The sequence below is a fragment of the Muntiacus reevesi genome, chromosome 4, assembly GCF_963930625.1.
Source record: "Muntiacus reevesi chromosome 4, mMunRee1.1, whole genome shotgun sequence".
NCBI lineage: Eukaryota > Metazoa > Chordata > Mammalia > Artiodactyla > Cervidae > Muntiacus > Muntiacus reevesi.
Window position 1 is genome coordinate 112,770,606 of NC_089252.1, and position 21,303 is coordinate 112,791,908.

Below are 21,303 nucleotides of genomic sequence, written 5' to 3' on the forward strand. Positions count from 1 at the left end.
AATCCAGGACGGCTGGGGGCTGGGTCTCGTTCCTTTCTGAGACCCCCACACCTGGCCCTGGTATGACTCAGAGAAGATGCTTGGTGAATGGGGGGTGCATGGCTGAGTGACCTGCCCCTACCCCTCTGCAGCACTAGCCCCTGCCCACGGTGGGGTCCGTGTGGGCCATCTCCAGCCCCCATGACTCTGGGCCCTCCGTTCTGCAGGCGCCGGGTCCTGGCCATCTCAGATGGGATCGAGCACATTGGGGACCTTCGCTGGGAGCTGGCCTTGTGTCTGCTGGCGGCCTGGACCATCTGTTACTTCTGCATCTGGAAGGGGACCAAGTCCACGGGAAAGGTAAGAGATGGATCTTCAGCTCGCTGCAGGAGGGGAGGGGGCGAGTGGTCCTTGTCCAAGCTCACAGGTGACCCAGAGAGCACCAGGGGCATCACGTTACAAAGGCCAGCTCCTGAACTGGGAGCTAGGAGGAGCACTGTGTGGCACTCTGGAGTCCAGAGTTGAAATCCCCTGTCTGCCAGCTGTGTGCCACACACCTCAGGGTTGTCCACTTCGGCCTTCTGTGCCTCGGCTTGCTCACCTGTGAAATAGCAAAGCCTCATCCTATTTTCTTCCTGGGTTGAGAGTCCTATATGGGAAGGAGAGTTGAAGTGCTTTAGAAACCAGGGAGTGCTAAACTACGACCATGGAGTATTTTGTGATAACGACCTGGGCTCCAGGCGTGTGCTCGGGCAGGTGGCACTGTCTGTCTCCACTGATGGGCCCGGAGATCTCACCCGCCTGCGGCCCGTGAGGGGAAGGGCAGCCGCCTCCATCCTTCTGTGCTGTCTGTACCGCGTGGCCTCCAGTGCCTCGCTGTTGTTTGTTTGTTGTTTATTCGATCAGTCGTGTCTGGATTCTTTGCGACTCCATGGGTGTAGCCCTCCAGGTTCCACTGTCTCTGGGATTTCCCAGGCAAGAATACTGGAGTAGGTTACTATTCCCTTCTCCAGGGGATCTTCCTGACCCAGGGATCAAAGCTGCATCTCCTGCATTGCAGGTGGTTTCTTTACGGCTGAGCCACCAGGGACCATAAGAGAGAGAGATGGGAGCAGACAGCAAGCTCTGAGCTGCCCTGGCCTGAAAGTCACAGCAGCTCTTCCACTCCCAACCCGCTGGCCAGAGCCTGAGACACGGCCTCACCAGCTGCCAGGGAGGCTTAGACGCGAGGGGAGCAGACGGGTATCTGATGGCTGCAGCCGTCTGTGCCACAAGGGCCATGTGCAGCTCATGGCCAAGTCCAGCCCGCTCGTATATTTTATTTAAAAAAAAAAGGAGGGGAGGAGAATTAGTTACCAACATATGGAGAACAGGTCGTTTCATTTGAAACATGTGAAAAAACCAGTAGGATTCTGCTGTCCCTTGGAAAGTTGAGAGGCTGGGCACCCCTGGGCTTGTGTACCTGCCTGACAGTGTCAGGCTGAGCTGAGTAGCAGCCTCCTGCTTCTACGGGACTCGGTTGGCCACAGTCCACAGTCCTGTGGCTGAGTGTCAGTGCCGTGAACAGCGTCAGTTGCTCAGTCGTGTCTGACTCCGTGTGATCCCATGGGTTATAGCCCACCAGGCTCTTCTGTCCATGGAATTCTCCAGGCCAGAATACTGGAGTGGGTAGTCATTCCCTTCTCCAGAGGATCTTCCTGACCCAGGGATCGAACCCAGGTCTCCCATACTGCAGGCAGATTCTTTACCCTTTGAGCCACCATTAGCTTCCTCATTTGTGGGAAAGAGGAAAATAGGGCTTTTTAAAAATGCCTGTGTCACCCTGACTGTGTCATAGTCCCTGACTGCCGGCTTCTGGTAGGCAGTTACTTGTAAGCTTTACTCTTAAGTTATTGGTGGAGGCCATGCACGGAGACAAAACCTCTGAGGAAGTAAGAACTGAATGACTCTGGGACCTTTTGCAAAAGATGGTCCCCTTGGCTCCCAGGGTGGTAGGTGGGATGAAGAACCAACTGCTAAAACGTGGGAGGGGGGCAGACCTGAGTGAGGGGACTTAGAAGAACACAGAAGAGACGTCAGCAAGCCTCATGTTATGAGCTATAAGGAGGCTGAGGATGTACTAGGAAGTAATCATGAATGTGCCTCAGGGACCAGGAAGTAGGACAGAGACTCTCGTGTCCCTTCAGACGAGATGATTTTGCCAATCTTTGCTTTCTCTGGTTTGTATCTTAAAGACAATAGGATTTTTTTTCCTGTTTTTCCAAAATATAAAAATCATTGCATTATCAATCTACTTTTCAGACTGTATACATCCTGCTCCCATGCACCACTCCCCCCTACCTGCCCCTAGCCACTGCCTTTTTTGGCTAAAAAAGAGGAGACAGGTGCAGGGGGTGAGAACCAGGATCTAGAACCAGGGTCCACATCACAGGTCTGTCTCTCACTGACTGAGACCTGGGGTGAATCACTTACTATCTCTGAGCCTGTTTCCTCTTTGGTCAAATAGGAATTGATAAGTGAGCTTGCCTCACAGGCTGGTTGCAAGACTGAAATGCACGGCTGCACATTTTAACACTTAGCAGAATGGAGAACTGATCGTAAGTGTGAGAAGCAGATGGTGATTTTTAAAAATCTTGCTGTCAAACTTATTCATCCAAGAAGTGGTTTCTGCGTATCTGCTGGATACCTGGCGCTATTCAGTGGGCCTCTAAGATGAATGAAACACGGCCTCTGCCCTCCGCAGATGGTCCGTGTGGTAGCGCTCTGTGAACCGTCTGAAACAGGGAGGAGTGCTGTCATGCTTGGTGCTCTGGTTGCTTCTACTACGATGACCAGCTTTCCGGGTGTTCACGCGGGGCCGGTGGGGCCTGGCTGGGTGTCGGGTGTTCAAGGCTGTGGGTAGGACAGTGCAGATGAGGTTTTGGTGGGTGCATGTGTGCAGGCTGTCCACGTGAATGTGTGGCCTTGGGCTCTTGGCCTGGGTGTGGGCCATGGCAGGAGGATGCGCGGTCCCAAGGCGGGACCACTTGCCGCTGGCGGGCCCATCAAGCCTGTGTGTCAGAGGGCCCTAAGGCAGGGACCCAGTATCAAGGAAGGACCGGCAGGCTCCATGTTGAGAGATTTCAGAAGAGGTTTGGGGGGAGGCAGGATGATGGTTCCTGAGTGCTTCACAAGCCCATTCCATTCAGACCTTGAAACAACTACATGAGACACAGGGGCTAGCATTATCTCCGTTGTACAGATGAGGAAACTGAGGCTTTGTGGGGTTACATGACCCCACAAGGACACTCGAGAACACTCAGGTGGGGAGGCGGAGGGCTGGAATGAACCCCATGCCTTGGTGACTGCATAGCCCAGGCCTCTGGGTGAGTGCACCATCAATCCTGTCCTGTGACTTGAGGACAGTGACAGTTTCCTTACAGGTGGCTTATGAAGAGGCTGTTAAGAGCACGTAGGGGGTGCTCCGTGATGGTCGGATGCAGCTAAGGGTCCTATTAAGGGAAATGCTGAAGTCACGAGAGCAACTAAGTCCTTTCCTTAAGACTAGGTTTCATGGGCTCTTCTCCATGTTCCATGTCCAAGACCAGGGTGAGTGTCCAAAATGAGCAGTGGTTTTCAGGACCTGCAAGGCTCCTTGGAGACTATCTGGTCCATCCACAGCCATATTTTATGGATGAGGAAACTGAGGTTCAGAGAGTAGAAGGGACTTGTTCACAGTCACATGGTGAGTAAATGTCAGGTCAGGACCTGCTCTGATGCCCCACCTCCCTTGTTGTTCAGTCGCTCAGTCGTGTCCGACTCTTTGTGACCCCATGGACTGCAGCACGCCAGGCTTCCTTGTCCATCACCATCTCCTAGAGCTTGCTCAAACTCATGTCCATCGAGTAGGTGATGCCATCCAACTATCTCATCCTCTGTCACCCACTTCTCCTTCTGCCCTTAATCTTTCCTTCCCAGCATGAGGGACATCCCTGGCTGCTTATAAATGACAAGGTTCTGGAGGTCACATCTGACAGTTCGAGGAGTCTAGGAGACCCCAGATCAGCATGTGGGCTCTAGGGCCTGATGCTTTTATTTATTTATTTTTTTTACTGTTTATTATTCACCTCACCTTGGATGTGAGCCCAGCGTCCAAAGGCTTTTCAGATTTTATATAAAAACAGTTAAAAATAAACGCAGGTCATCTGAGTCTTCCTGAGTGGGCAGAGGTCACCCCTGCCACCTGCCTGCAGGACTCTGGCCAGAGTCGCCCTCAGGGGTCAGTTCAAGGAAGCGGGAGGGACTCCATCTTCCTGCTGTTGTCCAGGAGCTGGCATTTCCTCTTCACCCCAAGTTCCAGCCTGCTGTCCATACCTGGGCCTCAGGAGAAATTTCTGAAATTTCATCAAGTTGAGGAAAGTTCCTGGTTCCATCCCGTCTCCAAAGCAAAAACTGTAACCACGACTTTAACTCAGTTGAGAGCACAACCATTTCTCAGGAGTGGATGCACACGCTGTAGGCTCAGCCTCTTGGCAGGTGCTTCTGTAAGTGTGGATTTGGGATCAGGGCTTCCCTGGTGGCTCAGATGGCAAAGAATCCACTTGCAATGCAGGAGACCCAGGTTCAACCTCTGGGTCGGGAAGATCCTCTGGCAGAGGGCATGGCAACCCTCTCCAGTATTCTTCCCTGGAGAACCCCATGCACAGAGGAGCCTGGTGGGCTACAGTCCATGGGGTCACAAAGAGTCAGACACAGCTGATAGACTAACACTTTGTCTTTTCACTTCACAAATAAGTAGATCCCGGATGAGGCTGTGGCAGGGCCACAGGTGGGGGTGACAGTGCTCTCTGTTGGTCTGCGGGGCGGTACGTGGGCCCCGAGGCTATGTCGGCATCGGTGTCCCCCACCCCACAGAGGAGAATCGCTGCACGTGACCTTCAGCTCCATTTCCTCCCATGTCTTCCTCAGCGCTTTCCATCCTTCTGATGTCACAGACCCACATTCAAGGTCTCCCAGGGTCTGAGTGAGCAACCTGCACACTCAGAAGAGGCTGCTCTGGCTGGAGAGATGGTCTCTGGGTTCCAGCTTCAGTGCAGAGCAAGTGGTACACGACTGCTGCTTGGCAGACTTTGTGGAAAGGGTGAGTCCCGCCTGTGCGGGGGCTCCCTGGGAGGTGCCAGGATGCACCCGGGAGGACGGTGGACAGTCTTGCCCCCGCAGAGTGTGCAGTCCACACTGGGTGTGGGGGACACCGACAGATGAGCAATTATGACTCTGTGTAGCAGTGCTCACGTTAAGCAGTAGAACTAGAGAATCAGGTCCTGTGAACAAGGGGATTCTAATGGCAGAGACCCAGCTCTGGAATGTTAGAGTACAGCTTGTCTGAGCTGGGAGGGTTTAAGTCCAAACCCTACTGTACAAGTAAGGAGGTGGAGGCCCAGAGAGGTCGTCAAATTTGCCTGAGGCCACACCGCTTGGAAGGAGCTGAGCTGGAATTCAGTTCTGGGTCTCTCTGCTTTCCCTAAGCCTGGCCCTCATCTGTTCTGATACCTTCAGCTGGGGGCTCATGTCCAGCTTCAAAGACAACATGTAGGTCTGATTTCTGAGCCTGTGGCAAGAGCTTAGTAAAGCCATTTATTTTCTTGCCCTGGTTTTAGTTCCACACAGTTATTCATCCCCTCTCTCTGGACAGTATTGAAAATTCCCAAAAGTCTGGATTAACGAAATAAATAAGAACATTTCTCAATTGTATATTAAATCCTGAGTAAATATAGGATTCTGAAACACTTCGTTTCTTTAGGAAGAAACTTCCAAGCTGTTAATAAGTTGTCATCTTCTGGATGATAAACATTTTCAGTCAGGATAATTGAAATCAAGTGGCTAAGACATGGAGACATCTTTGTGATTCTCCTGTGTTCTTGGTTTTTTGTTTTGCTTTTGGAGATTTTCTTCTTTTAGAGCAGTTTTAGGTTCACAGCAGAGTGAAGCAGAAAGTACAGGGATTTCTCATCGACTCCCTGCCCCCACACTGTGTTACCTCCCCCATTAGCAACAACCCCCACCAGAGTGGTACATTGGTTAAAACTGATGAGCCTACATAGACATATCATATTCTCCCAAAGTCTGTAATTTATATTAGGGCTCACTTTTGGTGGTGTACATTCTGTGAATTTGGGCAGATGTGTGATCCTGGCGGGCTACAGTTCATGGGGGTCATGAAATGTCACACACGACTGAGCAGCTAAGGACACACATGATGTTTAATGCCTGAATCACTCGTGGGTCAGGCAGTAAAGAATCTGCCTACAGTGCAGGAGACGCTGCTTTGATCCCTGGGTGGGGAAGATCCCCTGGAGAAGGGAATGGTAACCAACTCCAGTATTCTTGTCTGGAGAATTCCATGGATAGAGGAGCCTAGCAGGATACAGTCCATGGGATTGCAAAGAGTTATACACGACTGAGTGACTAACACTTTCACTTTCATAATGTATAATGACATGGACCCAATATTAAAGTCTCATATAAAGTAGTTCTACCACCCTAAGAATCTGTGCACTTCCTGTTCATCTTCCCCCGCTTTCCCCATCCCTGGCAACCATCAAAACAGAATCTTTTTGCTGCCTGCATACTTCTGACTTTTCCAGAATGCCGTGTCATTGGACTGATATCGTTTGTAGCTTTTTTAAGCTACTTCTTTCACTTAGCGAGGTGCATTTAAATTTCCTCCATATCTTTTTATGTCTTGATAGCTCATGTCTTTTTATCACTGACTAATAATATTCCGTTGGCTGGATATATACCAAATTCACCTGTGAATGGACATCTTGGGTACTTCCAAGTTTGACAACTAGGAATAAAGCTGCTATGAACTTTTGTCTATAAGCATTTGTATAGGCATTAAGTTTTCAACTCTTTGGGTAAATACCAAGTGGCTTGACTGCTGGTTCTTATGGTAAGAGTATGTTTAGTTTTATATGAAACTACTGGACTATCTTCCACAGCAGCTGTGCCATCTTACGTTCCCACCTTCAGTGTAAGAGAGTCGCTGCTGCTCTGCATTCTTGCCAGCATTTGGTATCATCAGTGTTTTGGATTTGAGCTGTCCTACATCCTGATTGGTATGTGGGGCCTCCCTGGTGGCTCAGTGGTAAAGAATTCACCTGCAAAGCAGGACACTTGGCTTTGATCCCTGGTTCAGGAAGATTGCCTGGAAAAGGAAAAGGCAACCCACCCCAGTAATCTTGCCTGGGAAATCCCATGGACAGAGGAGCCTGGCGGGCTACAGTCCATGGGGTCGCAAAGAGTCGGACACGACTCAGCAACTAAACAACAACAATAGATATGTAGTGGTATCTCCTGATTATAGTAACTTGCATTTCCCTGATCACAGGTAATGTGGAGCATCTTTCCATATGCTTATTTACTATCTGTATGTCTCTTTGGTGAGGTGTCCGTTGAAGGTTTTGACCCATTTTGTAATTGGTTGTTTGTTTTCTTATTGTCGAGCTTTAAGAGCTCTTTGTGTGTTTGGCTAACAATAGTTTATCAGATGTGTCTTTTGCAAATATTTTCTCCTTGTCTGTGGCTTGCTTTCACATACTTTTGAAATTGTCTTTTGCGGCACAGAAATTTTTAATTTAATGGAGTCCACCCTGTCAACTAGCTCCTTCCCAGGTTGTGCTTTTGGTGTTGTATTTTATCTAAAAGTCTTTGCCATATGCAAAGTCTAGGTTTTCCCTAGATGACTTTGTTATAGTTGTGCATTTTGCATTTAGATCTATGACTCATTTGAGTAAATTTTTTTAAGTGGTGTAAGGTATGTGTCTTGATTCATTTCTGCATATGAATGTCCATTTGTTGAAAAGTCTTTGCTTTTTGCTTGTTTTTTGTCAACCAGATTCATCTTGCCCATCCCTGCCACCAGGTCCTCTCTATGGTCTCATAGGCCTGAAACTGATAACTCATTTGGACAACTTCTCCTATAACATCTCATCTAATCATTAACCAAGTCTACCTTATAATCACCCTGGAAAACAACCTGTATTCTCCATTTTTATTGTCCATCCATCCACTCACCCACCCACCTAGACATTTAACAATAGCTCCCCAGGTCTTCCAGAGAGAAAATTGCTCTTAGAATTTCCCATTTGCACAAACATATTGAAAGTGAAAGTCATTCAGTCTTGTCTGACTCTTTGCAACCCTGTGGACTGTACAGTCCGTGGAATTCTCCAGGCCAGAATACTGGAATGGGTAGCCTTTCCCTTCTCAAGGGGATCTTCCCAACCCAAGGATCGAACCCAGGTCTCCCATATTGCAGGAGGATTCTTTACCAACTGAGCTATCAGGGAAGCCCATTGCTGACATGCGAAATGATACAACCGAAATCCTTTGTGCTCTACAAAACAATAATTTAAAATAAATTCCAGGTGTTCTTGTCTTTATTCTGTGTTGTCATACTGCATCATGGAAGCAATGTTAGAGTAGGGTGATCCTAGTACCTGCTCTGCATGCTTGTTGAAGATTGAAAAGCCTCATCTTTACTATGTGTCCTTCTCTTGTGGCTTTGCTAGGCCTTAGCCTGACCCACGGATCAGTCAGCATTGGTCTTTCACGGAATCTGACCCATGACCTGCTTTTGTAAATAAGGTTTTGTTGGAGCACAGCCACATCCATCTCTCTGCGTTGCCGTCAACTTCTTTTGTGCTGGTACAATGGCAGAGTTGAGTAATTGCAACAGAGTATGTGGACCCACAAAGGCTAAAATATGCACTGTCTGGCCCTTCACAGAAAAAGTTCTTGGATCTTTAATCTGTTAAACTAATTCATGAAAACTGTTTGCCACGCAAAAAGAAACTAACATCAAAATTGTTGTCACCCAAAGCATGGACCATTTGAGATATTGAAAAGCTACAGTGATGATTTGGGATGAAGAGCTTTTCCGAAGGATCCTTAAAAATCTCACCCCAGCCTTTCCAACTCCCAAATGTGCTGGGTTTTTGTATTCAAATGCTCACTTGCAGTGAGTATTACTCACTGATTATTTTATTAATCCACTAAGTGCCTTATTGCTCACCTACTATTTGCCAGGTACAAGACTGGGGGGCTCTTTACGGGTGAGTGAGTCAGACTGTGAAGCTGATTATCAGATGAAGAATGAGCAGTTATAGGAATATTGTGAGTAGAGAATGGGGGCTGGAGGGGGAAGAATGAGGGCAGGAGATCTCCTTGGGGTGAGGAGGGTAAAGGATAGCATTACTGAGTGAGACCCCCATCTGTGATGGGAAAGATGGGAAGGGAGTATTCAGGTGAGCAGCACAGGTGAAATTCTCAAGTGGGGGTAGGACCTGGTGAATTGGAGAGATGACACAAAACTGGGGCCAGATGGAGTGGATGGTGGCATGTGATGGGGCGGGGCTCAGACCTTACAGCTGTGCTGAGCAGTCGGGGATTTTATTCTACGGGCAGTGGAGAACCGCAGGAAGATTTTAAGCAAGGGTGACATAATCTGACTTTCATCCTTAAAAATTGGCTCTGGCTACTCATTGTGAGTGGGTGGCGGGGGGGCGAGGCACGGAATGGAGAGGTTAGGGAACCCAGTTGGTGGGTGACCAGGGTGGAGGTGCAGTGCATGAAGAGAGGTGGTCCAATCAGAGACACCTTCCAGTGTGGCATCCTCGTTCTGCAGAACCTGATGGTGCACCGGAGTTTGAGACCTTTCTCTTTTTTGACCTTTTTTAAAAAATGTATCTGTTTATGGCTGCGCTGGGTCTTCGTTGCTGCTCGTGGGCTTTCTTTCGTTGCAGGGAGTGTGAGCTACACTCCAGTTGCAGGGCGCAGGCTTCTCACTGTGGTGGCTTCTCTTGCAGTGGAGCCCAGGCTCTAGAGCACATGGGCTTCAGTAGTTGCTGCACGCGGACTCGGTGGTTGTGGCTTATGGGCTTAGTTGTCCCCCAGCATGTGGGATCTTCCTAGACCAGGGATCGAACTGGTGGCCCCTGCATCGCAAGGTGGATTCTTAACCACTGGACCACCAGGGAAGCCCTCTTTTTTGACTTTTGAATGGGGTGACTGGCCCAGCTCTTGCCTGGATGCTTTGCCCTCTGCAGGCAGCCCTCCCTGCCCACCAGATAGGCAGGTGCCCCCTCCTGCTGCCCCCACACCCTCCCCCCCAGGCTGGCTCGTGTTCTCTGCTCTGTCTTCCTGAGTGTTCCTCCCTCTGTCCTCCTCTGGAGGATGATTTATGGATTTTTCCCCCTCGTTTCCTGGTCTCCAGGAGCAGTGGTTGGGAGGGGAGGGTGCAGCAAAAACAATTTTGGCCCCCTCCCCCCTCCTCCTGCTGCCACTTTAAAGGAAGCTGCAGGATTAGCTGGGATTTTAAGAAGAATCCTGCCTTTTCACTGCTTTAGGCCACTGTTTTTATTCTTTTCAGAGCTCCAGGACACCAAGGCAGGAAAAAAGAAAACACACACACAGACAGACACACTCACACAGAAACAGCTGCAAAGAGCCTTGAATTGATTTTTTTTTTCCTTTTTCTTTCTTCATTCACCAACAAGTAGAGGAGTTGGAGGTGGTACAAGGACTCCTTTTTTTTTTTCCTTTTATTAAAGTGTAGTTGACTTACAATATTAGTTTCAAGTGTACAACACAGTGGTTCAGTAATTTTATAGATTAAACTCCAGATGAAGTTATTTTGAAACATTGGCTCCGTTTCCTATGCTGTACTTACATCCTTGTAACTTATTTGTTTTATACCTAGTAGTTTGTACCTCTTAGTTCCCTTCATCTGTCTTCCTATTAGTAATCACTAGTTTGTTTTCTGTATCTGTGAGTCTGTTTCTGTTTTTACATCTGTACAAAGACACTTTTTAAAAAAAATTTCATTTGTTTGTTTATTTTTGGCTGTGCTGGGTCTTGGTTGCTGTGTGTGGGCTTTCTCTAGCTGCAGTGAGCGGGTCTACTCTTTCATTGGGTCACGCCAACTTCTCATTGTAGTGGCTCCTCGTGCTGCACACAGAGGCTTGGTGGGCTACAGCCTATGGGGTTGCAAAGAATCAGACATGACTTAGCGACTAAACAACAAGAAAAATTCTTGTTGCAGCGCCTGGGATCTAGGGTGTCCAGGCCTCAGTAGTCGCGGTGCATTGGCTCAGTAGTTGTGGCACAGGGGCTTAGTTGCTCCACAGCTTGTGGGGTCTTCCCAGACCAGGGATCAAACCCTTGTCCCCTGTGTTTGAAGGTGAACTCAACCACTGGACCACCAGGGAAGCCCTATACAATGACTCTTAAACAGCCTGCCTCCTCTGCATGATGCTAATGGTAAAGAAGATGCTTAAGTGGCACTTTGATCTGGGCCTTGTTGTAAGGCCCTTGCTACATTAACCCACTGAGCATTCCTTGGTGACTCAGACGGTAAAGAATCTGCATGCAATGTGGGAGACCTGGGTTCGGTCCCTGGAGAAGGAAATGGCAACCCACTCCAGTATTCTTGCCAGGAGAATTCCGTAGACAGAGGAGCCTGGAGGGCTACAGTCCATGCAGTCGAAAAGAGTCAGACACAACTGAGTGACCGACACACACACAGATGAGAAAGGTGCGGTTGTTATCCCCATTTTGCAGATGAGAAGACAGAGGCTCACAGGGCTTAAGCTGCTTGTGCTAAGATCCTGGGAGAATGGATGCCTCCAGGATTGGGGAGGAGCAGGGTGGGGCTCCTTGGCAGGTGACGGTGCCTGCTCCAGCCAGCTTACCCCTGACCTACCAGATGGAGATGTAGGCTGGGGTCGGGTATCAATAGCTCCTCCTCGAATGTGTGCCTTCCCCCACTCCCTCCACCCCACTACCACCAAGGCAGGCGGGAGCTGCCAGCAGGGCAGCCATCAGGAGCCCCACGCAGCAAATTTATTCTTCAGGAGCACCCTGTAAAGTGGCTAATGGATTCAATGAGGCATAAAGCCGCAGCAAAGGGGGCCGGGGGAGTGAAAGGGAAAGATGTGTGAAAGGGAGGAGAACAGGCCCGGGGAAGGAACTGGGCAGCGCTGCCTCTGGGCCCTCAAGTGGCCTTTGTTGCAACCCGAAGCACGCGGGGACGGCATTGGTGGTGGGGCTCTCCCAGCGCCCGGCCGCTGTCTGCATTCAGAGAGGAAACTAGAGCGTTCATGAGATGCATGCAGAGAGCCCCGCGGGGAGATCTCCTGCCCTCCAGCCCTGGGGCCCGAGGACACCCGAAGCCACTGCCGAGGGTCCTTTGTGCGGAGTTGGGAGCTCTCACACCGCTGGTCCAGGGAGAGCCATCGATTGTCACATGAAGTCAAAAGAGTTTAGCGTCTTGATTCAGCTCTTTCTTTGGCCTTGAATGACAGCGCTTCACCTTTAGCAGGAACCCTGGCAGCGAGGAGGGTTGGAAAGGAGGGAAGCTTTGCGACTGGGTAATACTGCCTTTATTGAAGCACAAAGGCCCCCCGAAAGTCCGAGTGGTTGCTGGTGGGAGGGGTCCTATAGGGCTGGCTGCCTCCTGAGAAAGCCCTCAGCACACAGAGGGGGGCCCGAGGGGACTGGGTGCCGTTAACCCTTCCAGAGCACCCCTGGGAGCCCGGCCCCACCAGAGCCCATCCATGTGCACCCATGTTGCTGGGAAATGAGCTGCCTTCCTGAGTGGCGTCAGTGAGGAGTCCAGGCAGCTTTGAGCTCCACGTGAGACCAGGCGTGATGCCATAGATTCAACCAGAAACGGGCAGAGGTATTTGTGGTGTCCCGCTTCAATCTTAGTGCCAGGCTGAGCACTGCAGGGGAAGTTTAAAAAAATTGCTAGCTGGGACTTCCCTGGTGGTCCAGTGGTTAAGACTCTGCTTCTAGTGCTGGGGATGCAGGTTTGATCCCTGCTTGGGGACCTAAGATCCCACATGCCACTTGGCATAGCCAAAAAAAAAAAAAGATAAATAAAAATAAAAGACTTACTCACTGTGTACCCTGCCTTCAAGAATCAGGCAAAGAAGCCAAAGACAGAGCTGGCAATGGAGAACGGAATGAGCCGATGTTTAGTGTCAGGAGTCCTGCCCTACCACGGGCCAGCAGTGTGGGTCAGTGCAGGCCACCACCAACCTCGCTGGCTGTTCACGTCACCCCATTTCTCTCAGCTCAGTTTCTCCTGCTTTCAAGGGTAGTGTAACAGGTGCGGTGACAGCTGGGGGGTACTGTGTCGGTGTCCCTACCTTTGAACCACAGCCTGCCTGGGAGGTGCAGGACATGGGGTCAGCGTGTCCAGGAGGCTCCGGGCAGGTGACATGTGGGCTGGCTCTGACAGGTGTGGCAGGAAAAGTGATGGGCAAAGACCCAAAGCGGCACTGGGGGAGCAGAGAGGGAAGGCATGAGCCTGCGCAGAGTGCAGGCTGGGCAGTGAAGCTGAGACCGGCCTGTTGCGGCGGCAGCAGTCACTTCAGTGTTCTTGTCTCCCTCCAGGGGGCCTGCCGGTCCCCCTGCTCTGCACCCCTGTGGCCACCTCTGTCGGTCAGCCTTCAGCCCGAGCAGCAGAACCAGAAGAAGATTCTGTACGAAGAGTTGGTGTGTTGTGAGGGTGGACTGGGCAAGGCTAGCATGCAGAGGGCGGGCTGCAGCTCTCTGTGACCACAGACGAACAGTGACCATGTTATGTGGTCACTTATAGCACTGACCACAGGCGACCCATCCTCATTAGAGAAACCTCGGTTCTGCTATTAAGGCCTTTCCGTCGATTGCATCAGCCTACCCAGATCATATAGAACAATCTCTTACTTAAAGTCAACTGATTTTGGACTTTATAAGACACCTTCAGAAAACTAAGATCTTGGCATTCAGTCCCATCACTTCATGGCAAATAGGTTGGGAAAGAGTGGAAGCAGTGACAGACTTTATTTTCTTGGGCTCCAGAATCACTGCCAGTGGTTACTGCAGCCATGAAATTAAAAGACGCTTGCTCCTTGGAAGGAAAGCTATGACAAACCTAGACAGCATATTAAAAAGCAGAGAAATCACTTTGCCGATCAGGGTCTGTATAGTCAAAGTTGTGACTTTTCCACGAGTCATGTACAGGTGTGAGAGCTGGACCATAAGGAAGGCTGAGCACTGAAGAATTGATGCTTTCCAATTAATACTCCTGAGAGTCCTTTGGACTGCAAGGAGATCAAACCAGTCAATCCTAAAGGAAATCAGTCCTGAATATTCATTGGAAGGACTGATGCTAATGATGACACTCCAATACTTTGGCCACCTGATGTGAAGAGGCAACTCATTGGAAAAGACGTGATGCTGGGAAATATTAAAGGCAGGAGGAGAAGGGGTGGACAGAGGATGAGATGGTAGGATGGCATCACCGACTCAATGGAAATGAGTTTGAGCAGACTCTGGGAAGGACAGGGAAGCCTGGCGTGTTGCAGTCCATGGGGTCACAAAGAGTTGCATACGACTGAGCAACTGAACAACAACAAGCTCTTCCTTCCCTACCATCCTGCTTTCTCCTCCTCCTTCTCCAGGAAGCCTTCTGGGGCCCCCACCCCATCCTTCTCAACCTCCTCTTCCCTCCGCTGATGGCTCTCGCCCACAGCAGCTTCCAACTGTCCTGTGTTTGCCTCTCATTGTCTCGTGACTGCTGGGCTTGTGCGTCCAGAGACATTTCTTACCTCTTACGGCAAATATTTGTGAAACATTCCTGTGTACCTTGTCCTGTGCCCAGGACCACAGATATCAACGCTAAACAAGTTTAGAGGCTGGGCGTGTAGGCAGAGAAGTAAACAGACAGTTACAAAATGTCCCTGTGCTGGAGATGAATGCAGCCCCAGAAGGCAGTGGGATCCAAGCTGGCTGGGGAGGTGCAGATGGTTATTAATTATCCAAAGGCAGAGGAGAAAGGAGATTCTAGGTCAAAGGGCCCAGGTACAAAGGCCAAAAAGCTAGCTTACATCGTTTCCCCCTCCCTATTTTCTTCTTTCCCTCCTCCTTCCTCCTTGTATCTGTTGACAGAGCATCCATCGCACGATGAACTGTTTAGTTGCTCAGTCGTGTCTGACTCTCTGTAATTCCATGGACATGGGATTTCCCAGGCAAGAATACCGGAGTGGGTTGCCATTTCCTTCTCGAGGGGATCTTCCCAACCCAGGGATTAAACTCAGTTCCCATGCGCTAGCAGGCAGATTCGTTACCACTGAGCCACCTGGGAAGCCCTGCATGACCAGGGCCCTTGTGCATTTTTCTGTGCCCAGGGTAACCCACATGGTAGATACTGGGAACCATCGCTTGTTAATTCAGCCAGCAAAATGTGTGTTTGCTCATCACGTGGTAGGACCTGTTTGATTGAGGTGAAAGTTCTGAAGCCTTTCCTGGCAGTCACACAGCCAAGCTCTCTCCCCTGACCTCCCCTGCAGGTCAGGAAACAGTAGAAGGAAAACCTGTCTTGGGGGAGAGGGGTGGAAAATGAAGCAGGGTGAATGGGAATGTGCACAGTCCGTGTGCAGCTGGAGGTTCGAGATCCTCTCTGGGGACGAGGATCAGCTGGAGGGCGATTGCAGATGGTGATGGCAGGGGTGCAGGGAGATGGGCAGGGGCCCGCAGAAGCTGAAGAATCACGTGGCTCAGGTTCTAAATGTGGATCCTCCCCCCAGCTAAGGAAATGACGTTGACTTTACAGAGCGCCAACCGTGTGCCTGACATTGGGCTCAGCACTTCTGTTCATTGTCTAATTTAACCCCCCACAGACGGACAGGGGAGTATCAGCAGGTCCACTTTAAAAGTGAAGTCCTGGAAGGCTAAGTGATGTGCTCGGATAGGTCATGTGGCTATCGGAGACACGATTTGATACTACACTCGATCTTAGCCAAAAGGCCAAGAAGCTATGGGAGACAAGATTTGAACCCAGGTCTACAAAGGGTCACAAAGAGTCAGACACAACTGAGCGATGGAGCATGCACACTGCCTAGGTGGCTCCCCAGCCAGGGTGAATGCAGAGCCTTCAGTAAGTAAGCCTCCACTCGACGCCAGCCTGGGTGCGCGCCACTCGCCCAGCACTGTTGGTGGGAGACGGGGAGGCGGGTGGGGGAGAGCAGAGCCAGGCAGAGAGCGTGTGTGGCACAGCCCTGCCTCCAGCGTGACCCCGGGCATGCACCTTTCTCTGCCTTGGAGCTGCTTCCTCGGCCTTCACTGCAGGGTCCTCGGTGCACACATCTCATTGGGTTGCTCTAGACCTTGAGTGAGGCGATGCCTGTGAATTACCTGCCCGTCACACAGTAAACACATGAATTGCAGTTGTTTTTCTTTTATGACATACAAGTACTATAAACCCATTCTCCAGCTTCAAAGAGGTTTCAGTCTAGTGGGGCAGTAAGACTGGATTCATTCACTTGAAGATAATAACAGGATTTTGTAGTATAGATCATGGGGCCCCCAACCTCTAGGCCATGGAATGGTACCTCCTGTCAGATCAGCGGCAAAATTAGAAGTAAAGTGCACAGTAAATGTAATATGCTTGAATCATCCCGAAACCATTCCCCATCCCCACCCTGGTCCGTGGAAAAACTGTCTTCCATGAAACCAGTCCCTGGTGCCAGAAAAGTTGGGGACCACTGGATAGATGATGGCCCAGTCATTGCTGGGATGGAGTTTGAATAAGGAAGTCGCTGTGGACCACAGCATTCTGGAAAGGCCTCCTGGGAGGAGATGTGAGCATCATGTTGGAAGACAGCCATGTGGAGGGCAGGGCTGTGCCTTCCAGGGGTAAGGAGAAGGGGCGTCAGGGGTGGCCGTGGAGGCTGGGAGGTGATGGGCTGGGCCAGGCTCCAGGGTTGGGCTAGACTAGGTCCCGTGGGCAGTGGGGAGCCATTGAGAGTCTTGTGCATACTTGTGTGCGCTCAGTCACTCAGTCGTGTCCGAGTCTTTGCAACCCGATGGACTGTGTAGCCCACCAGGCTCCTCTGTCCATGAGATTCTGTCCAGTATTCTCTAGGCAAGAATACTGGAGTCCGTAGCCATTTCCCTCCTCTAGGGGATCGTCCCAGCCCTGGAATCGAACCCGTTTCCCACATCTCCTGCACTGCAGGCAGAGTCTTTACTGCTGAGCCACTGGGGAAGAAGCCCTTGCGAGTTCTTGGGCAGGGGTGTATTGGAGAGTGGAGGGGTCACTGATAGGCGTTACACTGCTGTCTGTGCTGGGCAGCCTCTCTCTTCCTTCCTGATCAACAGCAACTCTCCCCACAATGGACAATAAACAAGACCCCCCACCCCACCTAGTGAGGACATAGCAGCAGATGGTAACTCACTCTGCAGAAGCCAGACACGACCATGGTCCTGAATCACAACATGGTGTGTCACAGTTTGACTGGCGCAGTACTCTGGTGGTTATCATATCGACACCAGGAAGCCGGTGCTGACTCCATGCCCACCCTGGCACCACAGCCTTTATGAGCCCTGTTGATAGACCCAGCACTCTTGTTGATGATGGGATTTTTAATACTGCCCCCTTACCACCTAGAAGTGCAGGTCGTCAATAATCGACCAGCCCAGGTAAGTCCAAGAAAATCTATAGAATACCCTTACTATATTTTAAAGGACGAGCAGAAAGGAAGCAACATATACTAAAACAGCTTGTATTTCAACATGTAAACGCTTAGGTACAAACATGCCAGACTCGACAGGGGCGGGCACCACGCCGGTGTGATTGCATTTGACTATGAGATGGGAGAGCCGAGGTTCCACAGAATGTTGTCGGTTCTTTTCCTCTGCAGTTCACATCTTGAAATAAGAGCCGAGCACTACATTTTGATAGAATCACTGTGAATGCCACGACCACAAGTGTGGACTGATAGGAAGAGGCGGCACAGGCCACTTGGGTTCCACCAGTGGCGTTGCCAGCAGTGACATGATTTTCTGAAATGATGGATAACATTTGGTAAAGCACCAAAATAAAGACAGCACAGTCCACTTTCCATTCATATGGTAAATCGCATTTCTGGAACATGCAGTTTCTATTAAAATGAGGTGAAATATACTTTGAGGTTATATATAAAACAGAGTTAGATTCTAGGCTTAATAATTATAAGCAGGACTTACCTGGCAGGCCACTGGTTAAGACTCCCAAGTTTCCAATGCAGAGGGGTGCAGGTTTGACCCCTAGTCGAGGGACTAAGATCCCAATATATGCTGTGTGGCATGGCCAAAAAATTATTATAAGCTACACACATGAGTATCTAGTGGCATATTTGGAAATCCTGAGAAATAGGGCAGTACTGTTGTGGGTGACTGTGCCCATGCATGCAGGATTGCCAGCTTTCCTTGGTCATTAAATGCTGACCCTCAGTCTCTATGGTCACATAAAGTAGCCCTTGGGCTTCCCCAATTGCTTGGCAGGTAAAGAATCCACCTCCAATGCAGGAGGTGCAAGAGATGTGGGTTCGATCCCTGGGTGGGGAAGATCCCCTGGGCATGGCAACCCACTCTACGTTCTTGCCTGGACAATATCATGGACAGAGGAGCCTGGCGGGCGACTCTCCATGGGGTCACCAAGAGTCGGACACGACTGAAGCAACTGAGCATGCATGCAAAGGAGCCTCATATGTCTCCTGGTGGCCCTTCAGAGGACAGACTGCTTTTGCAGCAGCTGCCAACTTGTATTAAATTCTTTAAGCTTCACAACCATCCTTTGAAGTCGATGTTTTCATTCCCATTTCCTGGATGTGCACACTGAGGCTTGAAGAAGTGCCGTGACCCACTTAAGACCCCAGAGCTGGGACCAGAACCATCTCTGTTTCTCTGTCTCACCAGAGCATTTATTACTGAGTTCGTGTTTTGTGGACCTATGTGCCCTAGGATTACTTCAGCATGCATTAATTAAACACCTACTGGATTACAGGGACCCTGGTGAGTCCTGGAGACAGAGAGGCAAATATCTAAGATGTGGTCCCTGTGGACTACGTAGGCTGGTACAGAGAGTGGACGGGATGAGGGTTGTGGCTCAGGAGAGGAACAGAAAGCGGTTCAGAGTGGCCAGTGCACAGGCCTTGAAAGGGGACAAGAGAGACAGGATGGAGTGGTGGGGGTGGGGGGTGGGGTGGCTTGGGAAGGGCTTGTAGGCAAGCCTCATAAGATTCGAGCAGTGGAATGCCACAAAGGGCTTAACCTAGGGGGGTGTCATGGCCAGGATTTCTTTACAGAAAGGCCACTGTGGTTGCAACCTGGGGAGTGGGTGCACAGGGGCCAAGGTTGGATTCCACGTGGTGGTCATTCGGGAGGAGGAGGTGGCAGCTTTGAGGAGAGAAGAGGGTGGTTTGGGAAATACGCAGGCGTGAGAATCCATCCGTCCATTCCCGGTGTCTGAATGAAGAGGGTGTCGGGGCTGGAGAGGCCCAGGCCGCTTCCTGGCTTGAGTGACTATGCTTGATGGTGCCAGTGGTGGGTCAGCGTGGTGTCGGAGCGGGAGAGCTGTGGCTGGAGTTGGGAGAGAGGTGCCTCTCTTTGGGGACCCATTAGGCTTGCGATGCCTCTGAGGCTGCAAGTAGAGATGTCTATGTGGTGGACGGGAAGCCTGGAGCGCTGCAGAGAGAGGGATGTGGAGGGGAGTCATCAGCTTTCATGTTTGGATTTCTTTACCTGGGACTCAGAGATGCTTCAAGAAGCCCCCGAGCCCCTAGGAATTGTGTAAAAATCATGGGGTCACGAGGATAAGTACACTTTGCTAGGGTGTGAGTCCATAGCTATCATCTGATTTTTGAAAGGGCCTGTGTCCCCTAAAAGATGAGAAACTTCTGACATGCCACATTTCACCTGATCCGAGTTGCACCGTTATGGTCACTCAGTCGTGTCCGACTCTTTGCGACCCCATGGACTGTAGCCTGCCAGGCTCCTCTGTTCACAGAATTCTCCAGCCCAGAATATTGGAGTGAGTTGCCATGCCGTTCTCCAGGGGATCTTCCCAACCCAGGGATCAAACCCGGGTTTCCCACTTTACAGACAGTTTCTTTACTGTCTGAGCCTCCAGGGAACCCCCAAGAATGCTGGAGTGGGTAGCCACTGCCATCTCCAAGGGATCTTCCTGACCCAGGGATCAAACCCAGGTTTTCCACCTTGCAGGCAGATTCTTTACCTAAGTCTGAGCCACCAGGGAAGCCGATCTTATATACCAGAAGGTACCTAATGTGCCCAATTAAGAAGAATGAACATCAGAAGCAAAAACACTACTAGTTAATCTGCTCTACATTGTCTTGACATTGGTTACCCCCTGTGACATGTGAGATACCGCACCAGGCTCCTGTTGCTTTGAAAATTCTTTATCTCTCCTAAAGGAATCGGCCGGTTCTCCGGTCTGCAGGTATGTTGTTTGAGGTGCCATAGTGATCAGTTCGCATGTGCTGCACTAGCAGTGTGATCCAGCTTCATCTGCTGGTGGGTATCTTCTCAGATCCATGAAGTACTTGGTTGTTTCTTTGCAAGAAAATGTATGATCGTTTCTCTGTAATGATTTATATTTCCTTCACAGTATCAACTTTCACCCCCTGTCTCTGGAGCACAGTGTGATCTTTTAAAAAAAGACATTGTAAACCTTCAAACACCAATTGATTTAAATTGATTTAAAATATTTTAGCCCAGTGAGCCCATAACTCAGCCGAAGTAGTGATAATAGGATCAGCTCTGACCCCAGTCCCTTCTATTCAAAGGGGTGGCATCCTGATTTCAGAGATAATAAGGTGAATAGTGCTAAATGCATGCATCTTAGAGCTGATGGAATTAGATCTCTGGGAACAGGTGGGATACCTAGGGAAAGAATTCAAGAGAAGGATGAAAGGTAAGGTCCGTCTAGTCAAAACTATGGTTTTTTCAGTAGTCATTTATGGATGTGAGAGATGGACCGTAAAGAAGGCTGAGCACTGAAGAATTGATGTTTTCCAATTGTGGTGCTGGAGAAGACTCTTGAGAGTCCCTTGGACTGCAAGGAGATCAAACCAGTCCATCCTAAATGAAATCAACCCTGAATATTCATTAGAAGGATTGATGCTGAAGCTGAAGCTCCAATCCTTTGGCCAGCTGATGCAAAGAGCCAACTCACTGGAAAAGACCCTGATGCTGGGAAAGACTGAAGGCAGGAGGAGAAGGGGGTGACAAAGGATGAGATGGGTTGGATGGCATCACTGAATCAATGGACACGAGTTTGAGCAAACTCTGGGAAGGACAGGGAAGCCTGGCATGCTGCAGTTCGTGGGTCGTGAAGAGTTGAACACAACTTAGCAACTGAATAACAGCAAAGGATATGGGACTTTGGGAGCTGAGAGATGGGGGAGTAGAGAGGGCCAGGAGGGGGGACTGAAGGGGAGCAGGAGAGGGAGGGCC

General features: G+C 50.1%; 1 protein-coding gene across 1 annotated transcript in view; it reads left to right on the forward strand.

The window, feature by feature from the left end:
• The window catches only part of SLC6A11 (solute carrier family 6 member 11), a 126,627-nt gene that overhangs the window by 27,208 nt on the left and 78,116 nt on the right, over window positions 1-21,303 (forward strand). Inside the window, exon 5 of the mRNA XM_065935415.1 lies at window positions 207-339. Coding sequence (XP_065791487.1) covers window positions 207-339 — 133 coding nt within the window. The remainder of the gene's footprint in view (window positions 1-206; window positions 340-21,303) is intronic.